The sequence below is a fragment of the Parus major genome, chromosome 10, assembly GCF_001522545.3.
Source record: "Parus major isolate Abel chromosome 10, Parus_major1.1, whole genome shotgun sequence".
Taxonomy (NCBI): domain Eukaryota; kingdom Metazoa; phylum Chordata; class Aves; order Passeriformes; family Paridae; genus Parus; species Parus major.
This window is the reverse complement of record NC_031779.1, coordinates 6013374-6032886: the sequence shown is the minus strand read 5'-3', so window position 1 is coordinate 6032886 and position 19513 is coordinate 6013374. Positions and strand designations below refer to the sequence as shown.

Sequence of the window (19513 nt, the reverse complement as noted above, 5' to 3'; positions counted from 1 at the left end):
ATCTCACATGCTGGATCATGGAATATAATTAATATTATTTATGCAGTGGTAATAACTATTTACACAGCATTTTCTCCATAATTGGAAATATGTGCTGTAAGCTGAGTCAAAATCATTTTACTGTATAAACAGGTCTATTGCTGACCAATGTCAGTGCAGGGTAATTGCACTGGCCTATTCCTGTAATGGTGAAAAGGAAGTCATGTGGGAAAGAGGCATCAGGAACTCCAATCTTTAATATCACAAATCATGTACACTGACTTTCTTCATCTTTGTATTTCTTGAACAGCCTTTTTCACATACAATTCGGTGAGCTCAGTGCATGACCCTAAATAGGAACAGGAAGAAAACCCCAAGCTATGTGAAGCAAAAATTAAACATAACAGGATTTTAAATGACGGGGGGGAAATGTCATTAGGCACAGGTAATTTGACACTGTGGATCAGAAGATGTAGAAAATGTTTAATGAGCAAGTGCTGAGACAATAAGAGCTAATGAACTGACAAACCTGCTGGTTTCAGTAGGATGACTTTCAAGCACACAAAAGTGAAAATCAGTTAAGAAACTCTTAAATGTTTCTCACTGGCTGTCAGGGTGTTGTTAACTTCGGACTGCAGTTATTACTTCAGTTTTGCTAGAGGGTACTGAGCAGGAGCATAGTTTTATGGTGTAACATGTGATGTTTTTAAATGTTCTTACAAAGCCTTTATTAAGAGTCAAAGTAATTGAAGCCCAGTTCAAAGAGCTGTAAGTTTTTCTGTAATTTAGGTGAGATTCAACCACGTAAAAAATAAATAATCTGAATTTGAAGTGCAAAAATTACAGCTCATAGATTTTAGTCAGGATATCCCCTTATGCTAGTCCCTGGGAAGTATGTGTTTCTTGCTAGGTGTTGCACATCACTGCATGCCACTCTCTAGGCTAGCAGTTTTATTTTAATTCTTTTTCCCCTTCCAGTTGCTGTGTAGCTTTTCTAGTGTGGATGCTACATGTGCTGAAATCCATTTTAAAGTCTACAGATGCCATTACAAAATTTATAATGTCCAGGCTAACACCTTTCATAAAGCATTATCAAGTTTCTACATCTTCTTTTATATATTCTGATGAACACAGGGTAAGGGGAGGATAATTTGAGACTCTGGTAACTGTTTCCAAAAGTGATCAGGCTGATGACTTGTATAAATTGAAAAAAAAATACAAAACAAGGGGTGGGACCTGGAAGAATGGAGACAGTGCGATTTCCTTCAAAGACTGGCAGAAATTATTACCTCTACCTTCAAAACTGAATGAAGGACCATTCAAGTCTCCTGATGTCAGCTACTTCCCCTTCATTAAACTGCACTTCCACAAAATAACGTGACAAGCAGACCAGCAGTAATTTTCTGTCTGTCCTCTCACATCTTTACTGTAGTTATGAATAGACCAAGGTAGCTTCCACCCACTTCCCGCTGTGCCAAGGAAACCTAACTCTCCATTAGCAGGGCTACTTGGCCAGTACTGTCATAACAGCAAGTAACTTAAAGCAGCTGGTATGGAGGAAACACCACACCAATCCAAACATGATACAGTGTCAGGTCTCATTCTCCTCTGGGAATATTCTCCAACATCTCTGATTATACCATGAAGCCATTTTTCTTTCCTCCTTTATAGCAGAAAAGGTTTGTAATAGGAGCTTCCTTGTTTTTGTGTTCAAAACACATAAAGTGTTCTGTAAGTGTTTACAAAATGAAGTGACAAAAACTGGTGAAGTTCTGTGAATCATTTGAAGCCCACCCATTATTTTATGGGGAGGTACTGCACAACTCTGTTGAAAAGAGCGTTAATGTAGTTTGCTGTGAAGCATTTAAGACAGTGTCCAAAGAACTCTCCTAAGCAGGGAGAAACCCTGAAGGATGTCTCCTGCCCCACCTCTTACCAGCTTCACTTGGGGCCACAGAGAGTGACAAATTCTCTAAAATCTTTCCTTTCCTCTAGTGATGGATTAATCAATCCAATAATGACAAAATGTTGGAAATGGTTTGCTCCAACAAACAGTATTAAAAACTCAGAACTGCTATAAACCAAACCTCAGCAGGCAGTAAAGTTTTTATAGCTGAGGAGCAATGGTAGGATTTATGATTCAAACACTGATGGAACCTTAAATATAGTGATTGAAGTGGAAATTACATAGTTCATATGTAACTCTCTTTCAGACTAAATGCTTCAAATAACAGAAAGAAATACCATGAAAACAGCATGGATCATCTTTACTCAGGGCTTGTCTTCAGAGTACAAGTCACATTTGAGTCAGTGCTCTCAGAATAGGCTCTTTGAGCTAGGTTTGAGTGAAAGATCACACTTCAGAATAACTCTTGGCTTTCAGAATATGCTTGCAGTGTCCTGCATGCCAACCTGCGATGTTCTGCCATGTGCCTGGCAGTGGCAGGCAGCTGAATCATGCTGCCAGCAGCACAGCTGGTTCAGAAGTCTGCTGTCCCCTTCTGCTCTGCTACTTTGAGTGCTCAGTGGCTGCTCTCTGTCCTGTCTCTGTGATGTGCACTGACAGGAGAGTTCCCTCCTGTTACTCCTGAAATAGTTCCCATGCCTGTGCTGTGGGCTCAGGCCCTCCCAGCAGATCCCCATGGCACAGCATCAGCTCAAGCACCAGCAGCACTCCGGCTTCAGTACAATCTCCTTCTGGCTGCTGAGCAGGACCTTTTAAAACATCGCTACTTTAAAGCTGGGGCCACTCATGTGTAGAAAGAGATCACACTGGGAATAAAATGAGAGTTTAACTCAGGATTTAACCATGCAGGAATACATGGTATTCAGCTAATAGTCCTGAAACAGGCTTCCCACAACATAATGGATTCTGAATTGCTCTGCACCTCTGAGTAGCCAGTTATGCCTGTGCAAGGAAACCACCCAGCAGTGGTGCTCTCAGCTTTGCTCAGGTGTTGAGCCACGACATTACATTACAGGAACTTGTCATGTTCACCTGGGACAGCACACAGAGCTTTGAGAAAATGCTACTGAACTTTGGAGGATAATTTATCATCGGCAGTATTTCCATCTCAGATAAAACTGCCCACAATAAATAGAAACATGAAGGTTTTACACACCCTGAACTGGCAACCCTTCTCATTAGACTTCAGCTCATGGTGATGTGAATGATCTCTTAAGGATTGTTTCTTCATTCATGAATTAAAGATCCAAACCTAGTTTTGTAGTGCTCTAACTCTATAAGCAGGTTGTTGAGAGAGGTTCCAAATTAATGTTTATGCAGCTAGAGAATAGCAGCTACTAGTATTAGTATTATATTAATTACTAGTTTGCCTAGCTGACATCTTCAGCGATGCCTTCACCATGCAGATTCAGTGGAGCTTAATAATGGATTTCTGAAACCAAATGGTTAGAAACCTGTTTCCCCAGGATGCCATTTAAATGAGTTGTTCACTTGAGATAATTTTGAAAAAGGCTCATGGTGGTGATGAAGCAGAAAATAGAGAGGAAAAGTGCTGAATGACTGTGGTCTGTGATTATTTATATTTTTTATTTTACTTTTTGTTTTAAAGCAAGGTAAAAGTATGCATGAAGCTATACTTTATTCATGCACATTGCCATCTCTATTTAAAATCTTTCTTTTTGTATGCTGTACATTTAGTTGTGATTATACACAGCCTAGTAACAATGTCATACATTTACTGATGCTGCTCATCAAAAGACTTCCTTTGCTTTAAAAATGCCATTGTCCCTTGCAGGGTATTTGATTTTACATGCTGTGTAACTTCCTATATTGTGCTGATCTAAAATGGTTGCAATGAAAGGTCTCTCAGGAGTTTGTTTTGGTTAGTAGTTCACAAAACAAGAGCAGAAGAGGAAAGAGATCGAACTTTAGTAAAAGCATGTAATTAAAAAAGTTTTTTTTTAGTGCATGAAATGTGATTAAATATTTTTGGCCTTTTTTTTGGCATTTAGGAATGACATTTAAGTTCAAGAGTGACAGACTTAAGTTCAGAGATCTAGACATATGAGGACTAGACATATGAACAACTCTGGCAGTTGAGGCTGTACAGGTGACTGAATTTCCTATGACACTTTCTCAGACTGTAAATGGAGCTTTGACTGGTGTTGGGATAGGGATTGTGTGCTCAGATTGGAAAATGTGGAATAGTGACTGCATATATAGTATATTCCATTCACTTCAAACAACCCAGGTGGATGCTGATATGGTACCTCCACAGAGAAGGTCACTGATATTTGCCTGTGTCTGAGCAGTAAAGAATTAAAGTCTACAACTTCAGCATTAAGATGCCTGCTGTGTCACCTGAACTTACATCAAACAGCCACAGGAGTCCAGGGGAAAGACCTTCAAAGAATGATAATATTCTGCCCTGACCACAGTTCTCTGGTAAAGCTGATGTAACACTTTTGGTACAGTTCCACTGACATGAGTGGTGTTACCTGCCTGCTAAGCAGCTCTTCAGAATGGCCTCCACACACCTCACCTGAGCTCTGCCACACTTTGCTCATTGTTTTTTCTACTGCCTGTGTATGTCTGGTGGATAAGGTTAATTAGTGACAGGGCTGCTCCTAAGAAAGGTGATACAGGCAGCCCCTACTGTAATCTGCCTTGCCTTTGGAGATTCTTTATTAAGGAAGGAGCCCCAGGGACCAGTCTGGAACAAGGATACCCCCAGGAAACTGTTTGACTGATTGTGGTAATGTAAAATTGAAATGAAGAAGTACCTGTGAAAACTGTTGTTCCAATAAGTGAGTGGCAATGAGTCCCATTGCCTTGAAAGGTACTTTAGCACACTGACTATTTTATAATAGACAAACAAATTTAATGGTATTATTTTATCTGTATGGCACCAAGTGATAGTTTTTTCTTCTTCCTCTCCTCTTTCCCTCCAGGATGAAAAGAATCAAGTATTAACAACAAATATTTGGCTACAAATGGTAAGTTTTGAAACAAAGTATGTTTGTTTTCCCCCTTCAATCTTAGAGTTTAATCTGGTGATGGGCTTGAATTTTAGAAAGTTTTCAGGTCTGTAAGAAAATATGAGTTGATTCCTAATTCCATGTCAAATTTTCTTTGCTTCCACTAGATACCACAGCAGAGAACTTTGTCCTCATTAATTCATGGCCAGCATTGCTGGGCAGGAGTCAATTTTTACTCACTTTTGAATAAATGGAACAAATAATAGACAATTCAAGAATTTTGTGAGAGTATTATGAAATTATTTTCTCTGAAAGGTTACATTATGACTCAGAATTAACAAGGTGCTTCTTAGCATGCTGACTCCTGTGGAGTCCTAATGTATCCACAAGCCTTTCCACCACAAGTTTGTCTTGAGCTCTGCATAGACAGGGTGATGTGGAGTTTTCTCCATCTCTAGCAGCATGGATGAGAATTTGTCACTAGTTGAATTCCCATCAGTATTACAGAAACTGAACTGTTTGGGTTACTTAGAGGAAGTTACAGAAGATTTCTATTCCAATCACACGGCTTTTGCAGAAACTTTACACCTTTCAGTTTTTTTACCAGCTCATTCAGTTTAAAGGCATTATTTTTTCTTTTATTGTAACATTTTAGATTGAGCACCTCCCTTGCATTGGGGTAGGCCTTTGGAAACAAATGAAAGACTATTCTGATGACCTGTAAGGATAGCATGACTATTCCATATACTCACAAAGAAAATCTGACATGGAAGAAGCATTAAACTCATGCTTTTTTACAGGCCTGTTGTACAGCAGGATTAAAAATGTCAAATATAATATGTTTTTGGCTTTTAGCTACAAAGACCATAGTTGCTATGATTTCTTACCAGTAAAAAAGACAACAATTCATACTCAAGAGGCTTTAATTTATTTTCCTTCTCTTTTATCTCACAGCATCCTTATCCTTTTTGAGTTAGTTTTTTTTTCCCCTTAGGAAATTTTTGATTATATTATACCTTCTGTATTTCTTTTGATTTATTCACCTTAGCACATACTGGATATGAAGCATATTAAGACTGCAATGAACTACAGTTGATTACTACAAAAAAATGTAGCCATTCCTCATGGCTTGTGTACACATAAAAATAAGTGTTTGCATATTAACTGTTTATTAATGGTGTTCTAGACAGATTTGAAGCATGCTTAAGGCAAACATATGTCACTTTATTATTCTAAATGATCTGAAATAAGTTTTTCCTTGAAATCTGTCTCCACTGCAAACTTTGATATATACGTGTGTATAATCAGCAACGTATCTTAAATGTATTTTATGTAATTATCCCCAAAATACTTAAATATAAAAAAAAAAAACTTGAGAGAAAGTGGAATATAAATCTAGCATTTATACATGCAGACTATTTCATCTGACCACTATCTCCATGGCAATACTGTTCAGTATCAAAAATCTAAAACTTGATCTAAGTTATAGCAGGAGCCTTGGTTAATCACACAGATTGGTACTAACCAAAGCACCCTGAGCTCTTTGCTATTTTAATCCAAATTAAAGGTGCTTCAGCTCCTTTAGCAGTAGCTCTAAAGTTAAAGCAAAATGCAGCAGATCATGCTGGATGTGTGAGCACTTTGTACACAGGGCTAACAGAGCAACCGTAAAATCTGCTTAACATTATCTCTAACCCAGGCTTGAATATTAAGTTTTCTGTTGCCTTTGGACTGTCTTTACGTCACTCAGCATCATCCTGAGCTACAGTACAGTGGCCATGGTAACTCCTAATGCAAGCTGGGATAGGAAATGACTGGATCTGTTGATACCCAGGATGCATTCAGCTGGCAGTGAACACAGACTGCCAGTCCCAGCCCTGCCACCATGCCTGCAAGTGACCTGCTCTGGTGGCTCCTGAGAACGAGTCACCCAAAGGCACGAGAGCCACGGCTTTCAGTGCCTTAAACCCACACAGCCTGTTTGCTTACATTGCTGACCTTCTGGAAAAACAGATGTGTCCTGGCATCTCAGGACTTCTACACTACACAAAGATGAAGTGGTAAAAAAATTACAGTGATATTTGTCAACCAGGAAGTTCATGTAAAACAGTTTACTGGGAAAATGCATGTAGAACTTCTGAAAAAATATGAGACGCAGTTGATCAGCTTACAGAAGCTGTGTATAGATGGCTGTGAGCAACACATGTATCTTAACTAGGGAACAGTGAATACAAAAACTATGAACAGAGCCAAAAATTTGAAGATTTCCATAAAAAATGATTATCTGTAAAGCTAAAGGAAAGAACAGTGCACAACTCAGATATTTTGTCTGGTTTTGCTACAAAGTCTTTGTAAAAAATGAGATATAGAAGTACAGGCCAAGAATAAGTATAGTAAACACTTCACAAAAGCTGCATGATGAATGCTATTAGTTGTGCTGAATGCGTCAAAATGGTCATTTGTGCTGTTGTAAAGGTATGAGAATGTATTTGAATACCTGCAGCATGAGGCTAACTGGGGACTTGGTGTATCAAACCAGAACTTGCCTGTGACAGTAATGCAAGGAATTACATAGACCGGTTTGATGTGAATATCCCATGAGAATGACCAATAACATTTACCTCCACAATATGCACTGGCAATTTTTCCTGACATTAATGTTTATCAAACATTTTGACAAGGACCACTAGTCCAACTGTTGTACATTTACTCACCCATTTAAAAGTTTACATTTAAGAAATTAACATTTGGCATTGCAACAGCTTGGTAAATCTGGACAAGTCCTCCATGATGCCTACAGCCAAGTGAAGTTAATGTAAACAACATAGTAATGGAGACACAGAGAAGTCCATCATAATGAAGTGTGGACATGAGAGAACATTTTGTAAATTTTGTAAAATGAATTGAACTATATTCCTTACGCCCTTGGTGCACAACAGAAACCACCCTAGTATCATGACAAGACCTTTGCATAGTAAGGAGTGATGTACAACCTCAGTTTGAGGAAAATGCAGCAGCCCATGCTATTTCTCTGGAGTGCAGGAGGTAAGCAGCTTGCTGGGGCTGCCACAGGGCTCAGCTGGCTCAGTCTGGAGCTTTGCTCTTGTTTAGGGCTGTGCACCACCATATGTTGCAATGGCAGAGTGTGGGATTTAGCAGTGCTGAGCTCAGATCAAAGCTCCGCTGCTGTGTCTGTGCCAGCCTGCCTGTGCCAGCAGCCAGGCCTGGGCTGAGAGGAGCACAGGCAGCCCCAGGGCAGCCACCTCCAGCCCAGGAAGTGCCAGCCAGGGAGGAAACTTGCGGGATTGAGCAGTGCCACAGAGCAGCTGCCTCAGTTTGCCCAACGCCAGGCCCCAGGAGCTGCCAAGACCTTCTGCTGGCATTAACCTTGTGCAATCACAGTCATCTTCTGTCAGCAGTGAATGCTGGCTGCTCTACCCATTGGCTATTAGCAAGGTACTACAACCTGAGAATTTCCAACCACAGAAAATAAAATTGTCTATGAAGATAATGGAAGTTACTGCATGAATTATAAAAGCAGTTCAATCCCAAACTGGCACCTGAGACAGTTTTAACAATAAAACACAAGCACCCCAAGTCTCTTCTAGGCTGTTATGTGCACTGCAGTCTGAATTGAAATGAGAGGTTTATGAGTTCCATTGTGCTCTAGGTGCTCATTTGCTTTTTCCAAACATTTCACTCCCCAAAGCTATACAAGAGAACACCTATTGTTTCACCCAGTCCCTAGAGAACTACAGTAACCCAGTGGATGAGATGACCTAACTTGCTTTTTGTGTGTATGGCTTAGTACTGGACAGATCATTACCTACAGTGGAATGTGTCTGAATACCCGGGAGTGAAGAATGTCCGCTTTCCTGATGGACTGATTTGGAAGCCTGATATTCTTCTCTATAACAGGTAGACACAGTTTTCTTTGTGTGTGTGGGGATGGAGGGAAGATTGTAGAATTATAGACCTGCAAAATATCTCCTGAAAGCTCAACTGCTCCAACCTTTCTTGGGAAAGGGTATCTACATGAAGTTTTCTAGCACCCTGTCTAAACACAAAGATAAGGCAAGGTAAATGACATAATCATCTCATCAAAATGCCTAGATTTTAAAATAATTTTCCAAAACTTTCTAGGTGTTTGGAATACTGGAAAATCACCAGTCTCCTGTTCACAGAACAGAAGGACATATTTTCAAATACTTTGTGAATAACAATATAGTCCCTACTACCATTCTAACTGAGTAGCTTTTAGGAGATTGTGTTTAATGGATGGATAGTATAATTTTCTCTGATTTTTTTGGTCTAAATGGTTACTGGTGAATTCAAATCTGATGTTTGCCTGCTTGTCAGGGTTTAGTTTGGGTTTCACTACAGACAGGAGAGGCAATTGCCATGAAGGATCTTTGCATTTTTCCATGTCTAGTTTTGGTGTTACTCTTTCCTCCTGCTACAAAAATAGCTGGGATATTTGCTGCTCTCCTCGTCAAAGTGTTCTGAGTTGGGCCTATTTCAGGGACAGACAGATTGCCATCAATCCACTGCAGAACCTTTGGCTGACATTGAGAGATTCTTTGGCTGTACTGTTACATGGTAGTTTCCATTGTGGAATTTATTTAGTTCAAACTATAAAACACTGAGAGCTGCCTGTTCTATAACAAATTGCCTTTTGCTGCAGTTGTTATGGGCTTGTGTGCTGTTGCCCAGGTACTGGGAAGAACTTACATCTGCTCTGTCCATGGAGCACTGGCCCTTCTGTGGTAGCCAGGGTACATTGTTTTGCTGCATGTGCAGGTGATGTGAGCCCTTTGTCTTCCTGATGGTGTTCTTTCCTTTGTTTCTCTGCTATATAGCTCATAAGAGCACACCTCGCTGTGCTTATCAGCCTGATCCCCCTTCCCACTTCAGCAGCTGCTTTTTGCTGCAACAAGAGAGAATAGAATACACCTAGAATAGAATATACCTAGAGAATAGCTGTTCCCAATGTCAGCTGCAGTTTTGCTCCAGTGCCTTTTGGTGAGCACCTTTATGTTGAATGTTGCAGTCCCAGGTGCTGTTGCATTGCAATAATGGGATAGCAGCACCAGTGGCAGCATTTGCCAGGCACTGGGGTGCTCCTGCATTGTCCCAGAGGTGCAGCTGACACCGAGTGACCTGAGGGGAGCTCCAGTGCAGTTCACCATCCTCACGGTACCTGCCTGGCAATGTTACTACTCACTTCTGGTTTAAACATGGCAAGTTTTCCACAAACCAACAAAAAAACTCCTAAAAAACTCCTTCAAACTAAATGGAGCAGCCTGATGTCTGAGACACTGAGACAGGTATTTTTGAAACATTAATCTTAATGTAATTTTCAATGCAAATTCGTTTTCTTGAGCAGTTATCCCTAGCTACCTTGATTCCATAAATTACCATTTTCTTGGAAGAATCTGACAAATGACACCTTCATTTCCATTGTCCTGATGAATGAAACGCTGTGTATACCATAAAATTGGTACTCTACAATAGAAATTTAGTGATTTCCAAAAAAATTTAGTTATGACAATATTCTTTCTCATATATATCACACACCTGAGAGAGATTTGCAATGTGCCTGGTGATTTAGGCTTCAGTATTTAAGTATATCCAAAATGAAAGGGTAATATTTTTGAAATTAGTGATATTAATATATGCATGCTAACTGTAGCTGGAGTGGTTTATAGAATGAGAAGGGTCACAATAACCTGGAAAACTGAAACCACAATTTTTCTGTTAATACAGGTTTTCAAATCTTCAGCTTGTTAACTATGACTCAGTCATGAAATAATTATTCTACAGTTTCTCTACTACAAACACATATTTAATCCAAAAATCTTATGCAGAGTTTAGTCAGAGAGCAAAGCTATTTTAAATAAATTCTTATTCCTGTATGAAATTACATTGGGAATATTATGATGTTCCCTTCTAGTGACATGCCATTTTGAGATAGATGCTTTCAATTTCTATGCTTCACTAGGGACATGCGTCTGCAGTTACAGAGAAATTAATGAACTATAAATTCACTTTCCATTTTAATGAATGCATGTTTCACTATGTCTTGGGTTCTTACACATCTTGCTGCAGCCTAGTACAGAGAACTTGTGGCAGCTGTATTAAATTTTACATCCAATCTATTATGGGGAGAGCAGGGCCAGTTCATCTGTAGTTTTTCTGAGGAAAGAAAATCTAGGCTTTTATACCAATTCCAGGATTGACTGTGTTAATGTCACGTGGACTGTCTTCCACTTTTAACTATGCTTATTAAAAGTGCTCATTTCTGGTGGAATTATTTTCCAAATGGCCACATAGTGTTCAGTACTTCATGGAATAACAAAAGCTCTGGAAAGTACGTCTCATTTTTCCAGTTTTATAAACACGAGGTTAGGGGACATTGGGATTCTATCTGCTAGGTACAGCTTTGTCATCTCAGTGTCCTGTAATCAATATCTGCTTTCAAGTGGTTATACCCTGAAGAGGAAATGTAGCAGAAATGGTTTTCTATCATTACATTACATTTCAGTCCAGTCTCTTCAACTACTTTAATGCATTCCCAATAGAAAGAGTGCATTTCAAAAAATGATTAGAAGCACAGCATAGAAAAACAGACTCCTTTTTCAGAAGAAAAGAATTTAATATTTGAACCTCACTACCACTGGATTTTCTTTTAAGAATGTGCCTATGAAAGGCAAAGTCATATGGCAATGAAATCAAGGTTCCTTGATAATTTGTGTTCTTGTGAAAATTCTATTTTTGCAAATTACCAGAAACAGCAGCAAGGTCTTAGAATCAGCTCCCTGGTGTTTAACTGCCCTCCACTCCTGAGGAAGAGAACAGAACTTAGCCCAGGAGTCATTAACTTCCACTTAACAAGTGATTTGTGTGGCATGGATAATTTTACATCCTAAATTTGACTACTTATTTGAATTCCATCATCTAACCCTTATTAATTTTGAGTCAAAGCAATTATTTGTCTAATACAGAACCTTGGTGAAGGACCTTAGGTCTGGTTTTCTAAGGAAATGAGACCCACGCACCTGTGTGCATGCACACCTGTGTGAATGTGTGTGTGATCTTGCTGCCTCTCTCTCCAAATCCTCTACCGAATTTGGCAGTGCAATCAGTAGAAATTTTTGCATCAGTTTCTTACAAACATTACAAAAAGAGGCAGCCAAGATGTGGAGGGAGAAGAATTAGAGCTGCAGCTGGAAGAGGAGCTGTAAGCCAAACCAGGAGAATCCAGCCATGAGCTGTGGACTGAGCTGCCTTTTCCTCTCCGTGTGCTAGGATCAGGCATCACACATACACAATACTGAGACTTGTCTGCTTCTCTTCAAAGTTCAAGTATTGAACTTGCAAGTATTTTCAATACTTGTGAAACTTCTGCTCATCACAGGAAAAAAATGCAAGTAATTGGGCAAGTAATTATTTGGATTTAGCTGTTTCTTGTCTGCAAATTTCACAAACCAGCCCAGATATTTTTTAAAATCTAAGTTCTTCAAATATATAAGGGGAAAGTAAAATGAAAATGGAAAAATTCTAATTAGAAATGTCTAAAATAAGTTGCTTTATTTAAGCTTCTGAGACACAAAATTTGCATCAGAATAGATCAAATATTAAATTCCTCTTTTCAATAAAAGGATATCTCAATAAGGGTTTTCCTCTTAAGAAATACCTTCAAATACTTGATTTTTTGCTAGAGTTATTAATATTTCACTTTATGACCTGTGGGAACCAAATCAGCTGGGATAGATTATAGCTTGGACCGGGTTCCTGACATGGGGGGAATAAACCTGAGACCCTGGGAGGGAGGATGCTGAAGGGATGGAGATTAGGATGCTACAGGGATCATTCCATAGTAGGTCACGTCCCTGGTCTGTATTCACGATTGGAGCTGCCCTCGGGTACCCCTCTGTGTTGTTCACTACGCCCCCAGGTCTTTGGATGCAGCCCCTTGGACCATGTGGTCCAAGTGAACATTAGAATCTATCTTTGGGCACTCCATTGTACCTGTCCTGATTTATTCCACCACACTCAACCCAGCCAAACTGCAAAACAGGTCTCAACCCCCATGTGACAATGACCATCTCAGATTTTTACTGGTTTTTTGATATGTTTTAAAAGGTGATTAGAAAATTATGAGATACTAGACCACTAACAGGCAAAGAGACATTAGAGAATTGTAATGTTTAAATTAATCTGGAGGCACACAGATTTTGAAAGTCCAGATTGCTGCAAGCATCTGGACCCTGAGGCTTGTGTGACACCTCTGCCCTGCCCAGTACAGCTGGCTCTGCATTTGCCTCACATTCCAACTCGCCCCACAAGGTGACAGGTTGGAGGCTACAACAGCACAACAAACACAGTAGCTTGTGTCTCATTGTGTTTCCCATACAGAGGTACTTAAAATGTTGATGCCTGGTAAATTCCTGGGACATAGTGCCAGACAGAACTGAGATATTCCTTGGCAGTAGATGCCAATTCATAATTTGGAGCACTCCAAATGACATTATGATTCTTCTAGAGACTTGCAAGGACAGCACACCAGGGCAGTGCTGGGCACACCACTACAGTAACACCTGAAATAGGGCTGCTTTTTTTTCTTGTCTGAACTCAGTTTGTGGGTTCTGAGGTAGATAATGAAGGCCAGAGCTGCATTAAAGGGTCTCATGTATGACATGTAGTAATAATGTTCACCCAGGCAAAGAGGTAGGAAGACACAGACATTGGAGTATCCATCTCCTCAGTACTCATTAGCTGCTGTTAATGTAGACAGCAAGAGAAGAGATTTCCCTGTACAGCTCTTTGAGAAGTTTTTATAAAGTGCTTACTTTCCAAAAGGAAATCAATAGAGCCAAGGCACTATAATGAATCTAGTGGGCAGATGAGCAGCAAGTATGAGGTGGCTGACCTTCACTTACAGTTCTTAATCAGAGGCAAACCCAGAACTATCAGGCCAGTTACTATGAGGCCACAGAAAACTGATAGCAGGAAAAAAAGCTGTCAAGTGTTTGAGGTGACATAGTCCTTGTGTGAGAACAGATTTGTCTCAGACATTCTTCAGCCACTCAAAGAGCAAATAACCCATTTTGTTTTTCCCCTGTTCTAGTGCTGATGAAAGATTTGATGCTACTTTTCACACTAATGTTTTAGTCAATTCTTCAGGACATTGCCAATACCTGCCACCAGGTAGGCTGTTTGCATGTCATAAGTTTTGACAGATTAATTGTATATGGTATGGTTTCAAATTTGCCAGAAATTCTTTTACCTTTTATTTGTTTAGCTAGCATCATTTGATAGATGTAAGCCTGGATGCATTATAGTTAAATGGTTAACACCTTTGCATGAAAACCATCATATAAGATACATGTTTTATTACAATTATGGAAATTCTTCTGTCATAATGCACAATTTCAGAAGTTCAGAAGTCCTTACTATAAAAAGATGTTGTTTATTAAAGTCATAGTAATGCCTTAATAAATTTTTATTTCATTATTTTAGTGTTTCTTTTATTAATATGTTAATTTTACAGTAAGATGCTTAGTAACATCCTGGATGCATTTCTATTTGAAATGATTCAATAAATGCTTCATCAAAACAATTGATGTCTGGATGTATAACAGTGGAGCACTGTTTCTCTTCCCCAACTTAATTAGTATAATTATTAGAATTAACTCTTCCTAGCATCCGAATTTTGAAAACTACATCAATAGAGCCAATGCTTTCCAGACAAATTAGGTTCTCTGCCTAAGATGTCCAGAGGGTTTCAGAGCTTTGCTTCATGATTTAGGATGCTCTCATAAGATGTTCCATTTGGTGGGGGTTTTTCAATTCAGTTCTGAAAGCTGCTGAAGGACAGGGTCTGACTCAACAAGTGAAAAAAGAAGAAGCTAGCTTTCCTGAATAAATCAAGATCATATAAATCTAATAAAACAGCAAATAAATATTTCAGGATTTCTTACGCTTCAGGATTTCTTACTTTAGTCAATAAAAGTATGTAAAAGAAATAGAAACAGATTACATATTCCACTTCCGTTCTTCCTGAAATACTGTATGTAGAAATCTGAGTTCTTTGAATATTCTTCCATTATGTGCCAAAATGGAAGAGTATCTTTAAAAATAGTTAATAACATCAATACATTAATGGTACAGTTCTTTCCCTTCTCTATGACTGACTTTTGCTCTTTATATGTCGAGACAGGACTGAGATGAAATATGCTTTATAAATGAAAAACTGAAGCCACAATGTAGAATAAGTTCTGGTTACAAAATGTACATTAAATTATGTGGAATGAGCATTTAAATTACATATTCTTCTTTAAAATCTCAACCTAGGCATATTTAAGAGCTCATGCTACATAGATGTGCGCTGGTTTCCATTTGATGTTCAGAAATGTAATCTGAAGTTTGGATCCTGGACTTATGGAGGCTGGTCCTTGGACTTACAAATGCAAGAAGCAGATATATCTGGCTATATTTCAAATGGAGAATGGGATTTAGTAGGTAAGCTCTCAATTCCTTATTTACACTGTGAACTTGCAGCCTTGTTTCCACTGCTGAAATGGATGGAGTAACAATTAGGAAATGAAGACAGAAATTAAATTAATAAATGACCTAGCCAGTGGCATTTGAAATTCTTGAAAACAGATCTCAGATGCAAATCAATATTAAAAAAGAAAAGACAAATTTGCTGCTTGAGTTCTGTAAGTATCTTTTATCTGATTTTCCTTTATTATCTGAGAAAAGTGGGAATTAAGCTTAAGTAGTTTTACCTGTAGTAAAACTTGGAAAACTACATTTATCCTTTTAAAAAAGAAACACTATATAATATACAGTTTGTTCACATTCATTTCTGGTTTTCTTCCTCTTTTTTCCTTCTCAGGAGTTCCTGGGAAGAGAACTGAGAGCTTTTATGAATGTTGTAAAGAACCCTATCCAGATGTGACCTTTACAGTTACCATGAGACGTAGGACACTTTATTATGGACTCAATCTCCTTATTCCTTGTGTCCTGATATCGGCACTCGCTTTGTTGGTTTTCCTGCTTCCAGCTGACTCGGGAGAAAAAATCTCACTAGGTAGAGTATTAATAGGATATTGCAAATGACTAAACCAAAAGAAGATGTCATTTTAAAGTTTCTTTTTAAACAGTTTTAGGCAGGAGGAAGAGTTTGTGTGTCCTGTTCTGGCTCACAAACTACTTTTAGTGTTTGATGCTGAACCAGCAGAGGCATAAAAAATTCCTGAGTACCTTCCTTAAGAAGTAGGCTTTCATTTTTTGACAGTTATTTGCTGAATCTTACATTCATTAGGTAAAACTTAAGTTTACAAATACACATTTGAATACTTTAACAGTGAATTCTTCTTAATACTTCCTTTTAACATTGACTTGTATTAAGAACTTGTGGTGCCTTCTCAGAAAGATTGAGTCTAAATGCTCTTATTTTACTTTTTATAGTGAACTTAAGCAATGATTTGTGAAACAAATCTGATTTTGAGTACTTAATCTTTAAGATGGAGTTTATATAAAGAAATCTTTTGTCCCATACAAAATTCAAATGAACTGACTTCTGCTAAGTAAACATTGCTGTTAAAAGTTAGAAAACTTGACATTTCTCCAGAATATGGTTAAATTTATTATTAATAGCCTCTGCAATTGTTGTCTTTCACCATATTTTAAGATGAATTATTTGTTCCTTAATCCTTTCCCATCTGACAATGACTCTTTACTGTTTAAGTCTAGTTCTGAGAAAAGAGTTAAATCTTCTTCCGGAAAGATGGGAACTCATCACTGAGCAACAGAAGTCAAACTCCAAATCAACAGTCAAGACTGCTTGGGCATAATCCCCTGCAGAACCCAACACCAATATCAAAGGATGCCAAATTCTGTCCAAGACAGCAAATCTGCTTTTGAGGAAATTTATGTATCACACCACCTGTAGCTTCCATGACAATTAATCAAGTGTCACATGCTCAAATACTCAGATTCACACCATGTTTCTAAAGCTAATACAGCACAAGAATTGCTTTGATTTGGCTCAGCTAATTAGCAAATGATGAGAAAAGTTGAACCATTACAGGGATGTAAAAGTACCTATGTCTGTGCAAGCACTGGTGCCAGTTTGGCAGCACTGCTACCCTGAACTTGAGGCAGCACAAGGAAGAACAGGAGTACCACTAAGGGGCTGGAGCAGGGTTACAGTGGGATTGCATCTTGCACAGAGCACTCCTTCAGATTCATTTTGTTTCTCTCCTTGTTGTAATTGTAAGCTACTGGTATGATTTCATACTTTATGTTTATCTTTTAGGTATAACGGTTTTATTGTCTCTCACTGTCTTCATGCTGCTTGTGGCTGAAATTATGCCAGCAACCTCTGACTCTGTGCCCTTAATTGGTAAGCTTTTAGTCACTTGGATTTTTTCAGCAAACAAGGTGCAATGACTTTGCACAAAGGCCAGCATTAAGGAAAATCACCAGATGTAAAATGGATGACTGCAATTGAGTTAGAAAAATATTGCCAATTGATGAGAGGCTCTAATGGGTGCTCTCTGCTCTGAATGAAATAGAGAATATATATGTATTTGGGGAAAACAGGAAACAGAAGAGAATCAATTTTCCATGGAAGAATTTGTTGTAGTTTTGACACAATTGGCCAGATTGTGTTCTGTATTCCTAATTCTAATTAGGAAATTGGAATGCATGAGCTAAATATAATTAAATCTTCTCACTGTAGTTGTTCAAACAAAGAGGAACTTTTCAAGACAAGTACTAGTCAGTTTATATAATAATGCTGAAAGAAAATTAGAAGGCACCCTGTCAAGGTTTCTTAGAAAAGGCAGGTGCTCAGTTCCACAAAAAAAAACCAGCTAAATGCTGGCTATGCCCTCAATATAATATCTGATCTTTCTGCTGTTGAGAAATCTTTCAGAAGTATCTAGAGCAGCACTACCCTGGAAAAAGAACTAAATGCTATGAATGCATATATAAACATCCCTTATTAAAGCTGTATCAGTCAAAGAATGTTCCTGTAATTATTTCCTTATTTTGCAGCTCAGTATTTTGCCAGCACTATGATTATTGTTGGTCTTTCTGTGGTTGTCACTGTTATTGTTCTACAATACCACCATCATGATCCAGATGGAGGAAAAATGCCTAAATGGGTAAGGTTTGATTTTCCTTCACTATCCATTGCATAAATGTCCAGCTCATAGAGTAGCTAGTCGTCCATGATTACCTTCTACTGTTAAAAACATACAAATCCTCCCCAGACATTTTGTTTGGAAAAGCAGTTTCACCAGAAATGAGGTGTCCAGATATGTTCCATGTGGTTGGTTTCTTAGAAAATGTTTGTGTGCAGAAGAGAATGAATATACCTCCACTAATTCCTCATCTCCTTCAAAACAGCTACATGCAATTCAGGATTTTGTTAAAACATACATAAAAAAATGAAGGTGATTTTCAAATTAGCATTAGATGTTAGAAGTGAACCAGGTAGAAGAATAGAGTAAGGTGCTGATGGAGATGATAAATGCATGAAATACATTACTCTTGAGGTGCAGCTGTGCAGCTGCTACATACTTAGCTGCTGCCCAAACAGAAACATCTATAGCCTAAAAAGCATCTGTTAAAGATGGCCCTTAAAGTGGAATTCTCTGAAAATCCTGATCTTTACTTCACTGTTCAAGAACATCTGTAAAGTCCAAGGAATTAAAGCATTTTTTCTAAGCACTTAAGACTTTTTAAATAATGTCTTTCTATGAGGGGTGGGTTTTACAGAGAACATTGTGCTGATATTAGATTACTACACTGTACTGTCATCAGCTAAATGTCCTCTCCTTTGACTTCACCCAGCCCAGGGCAGCATTAGGCCTTTCTGAAGATGGAAAGCCCTTGCTTCTTCTTTCTCTCTGGAACAATGAGTTATTATAATCCTTACTATCTGGAAATAATGTGCATACAGCAGTACCCTGAGGACAAGAGATAATGAGATATTTCCTGGCTTGTTCTGGGGTGGTGACTATAAAGTAAATTTCAGAGAAGAGAATAAAAGGTAGATCTCTTTAGACGTGTGTTTGATGACCTAAAGGGGACAATGTTTACTCCTGAGCCAAACATCCTCAGAAAACAGAGTACTAGACGTTGAGGAGCTGTAGTGTTGAGAAGCTGAAGTCCAACAAATGTTATTTGGATACTGGTGGATTTTGGATCAGGCCCTCAATTAACAAAATATTATCTTACTTGGTGAAGCTTGATAGCATAAAGAAAGTAATAGGGCAAGATCTGTCTCTGGCTGGGATATCTGCATAGATATAACATCTACTGTGAGTAACAATCCACAGTCAGAATAAATGGACCAAATCTAATATTAATTATAGGAAAAGGTTTGCATATTATATGATACAATAATATTTCACTAGAACTCTGAAAAAGAAATGCTGGCATGAGCTCCTAAAATCTGATTTAAATAGATTACAGAAGCTTTCATTTGAAGTGGAACAGTGTCTGGCTTTCCTGCACTTTCTGTAAGGCTGGATTAAGTCCATGTGGAAAACAGTAAATTGATACATAG

At 38.4% G+C, this 19513-nt stretch overlaps 2 protein-coding genes across 3 annotated transcripts in view; one reads left to right on the top strand and one right to left on the bottom strand.

Annotated features, from left to right (window-relative positions):
- MYO1E (myosin IE) overlaps positions 1-19513 on the bottom strand; it is a 226095-nt gene that overhangs the window by 129221 nt on the left and 77361 nt on the right. The gene's annotated exons all lie outside the window — the stretch shown is intronic.
- The window catches only part of CHRFAM7A (CHRNA7 (exons 5-10) and FAM7A (exons A-E) fusion), a 38564-nt gene that overhangs the window by 14367 nt on the left and 4684 nt on the right, over positions 1-19513 (top strand). For both annotated transcript variants that reach the window (NM_001323297.1, XM_033516881.1), the window contains 7 exons: positions 4897-4941; positions 8732-8841; positions 14054-14133; positions 15280-15447; positions 15827-16021; positions 17252-17338; positions 17995-18104. In NM_001323297.1, coding sequence (NP_001310226.1) covers positions 4897-4941; positions 8732-8841; positions 14054-14133; positions 15280-15447; positions 15827-16021; positions 17252-17338; positions 17995-18104 — 795 coding nt within the window. The remainder of the gene's footprint in view (positions 1-4896; positions 4942-8731; positions 8842-14053; positions 14134-15279; positions 15448-15826; positions 16022-17251; positions 17339-17994; positions 18105-19513) is intronic.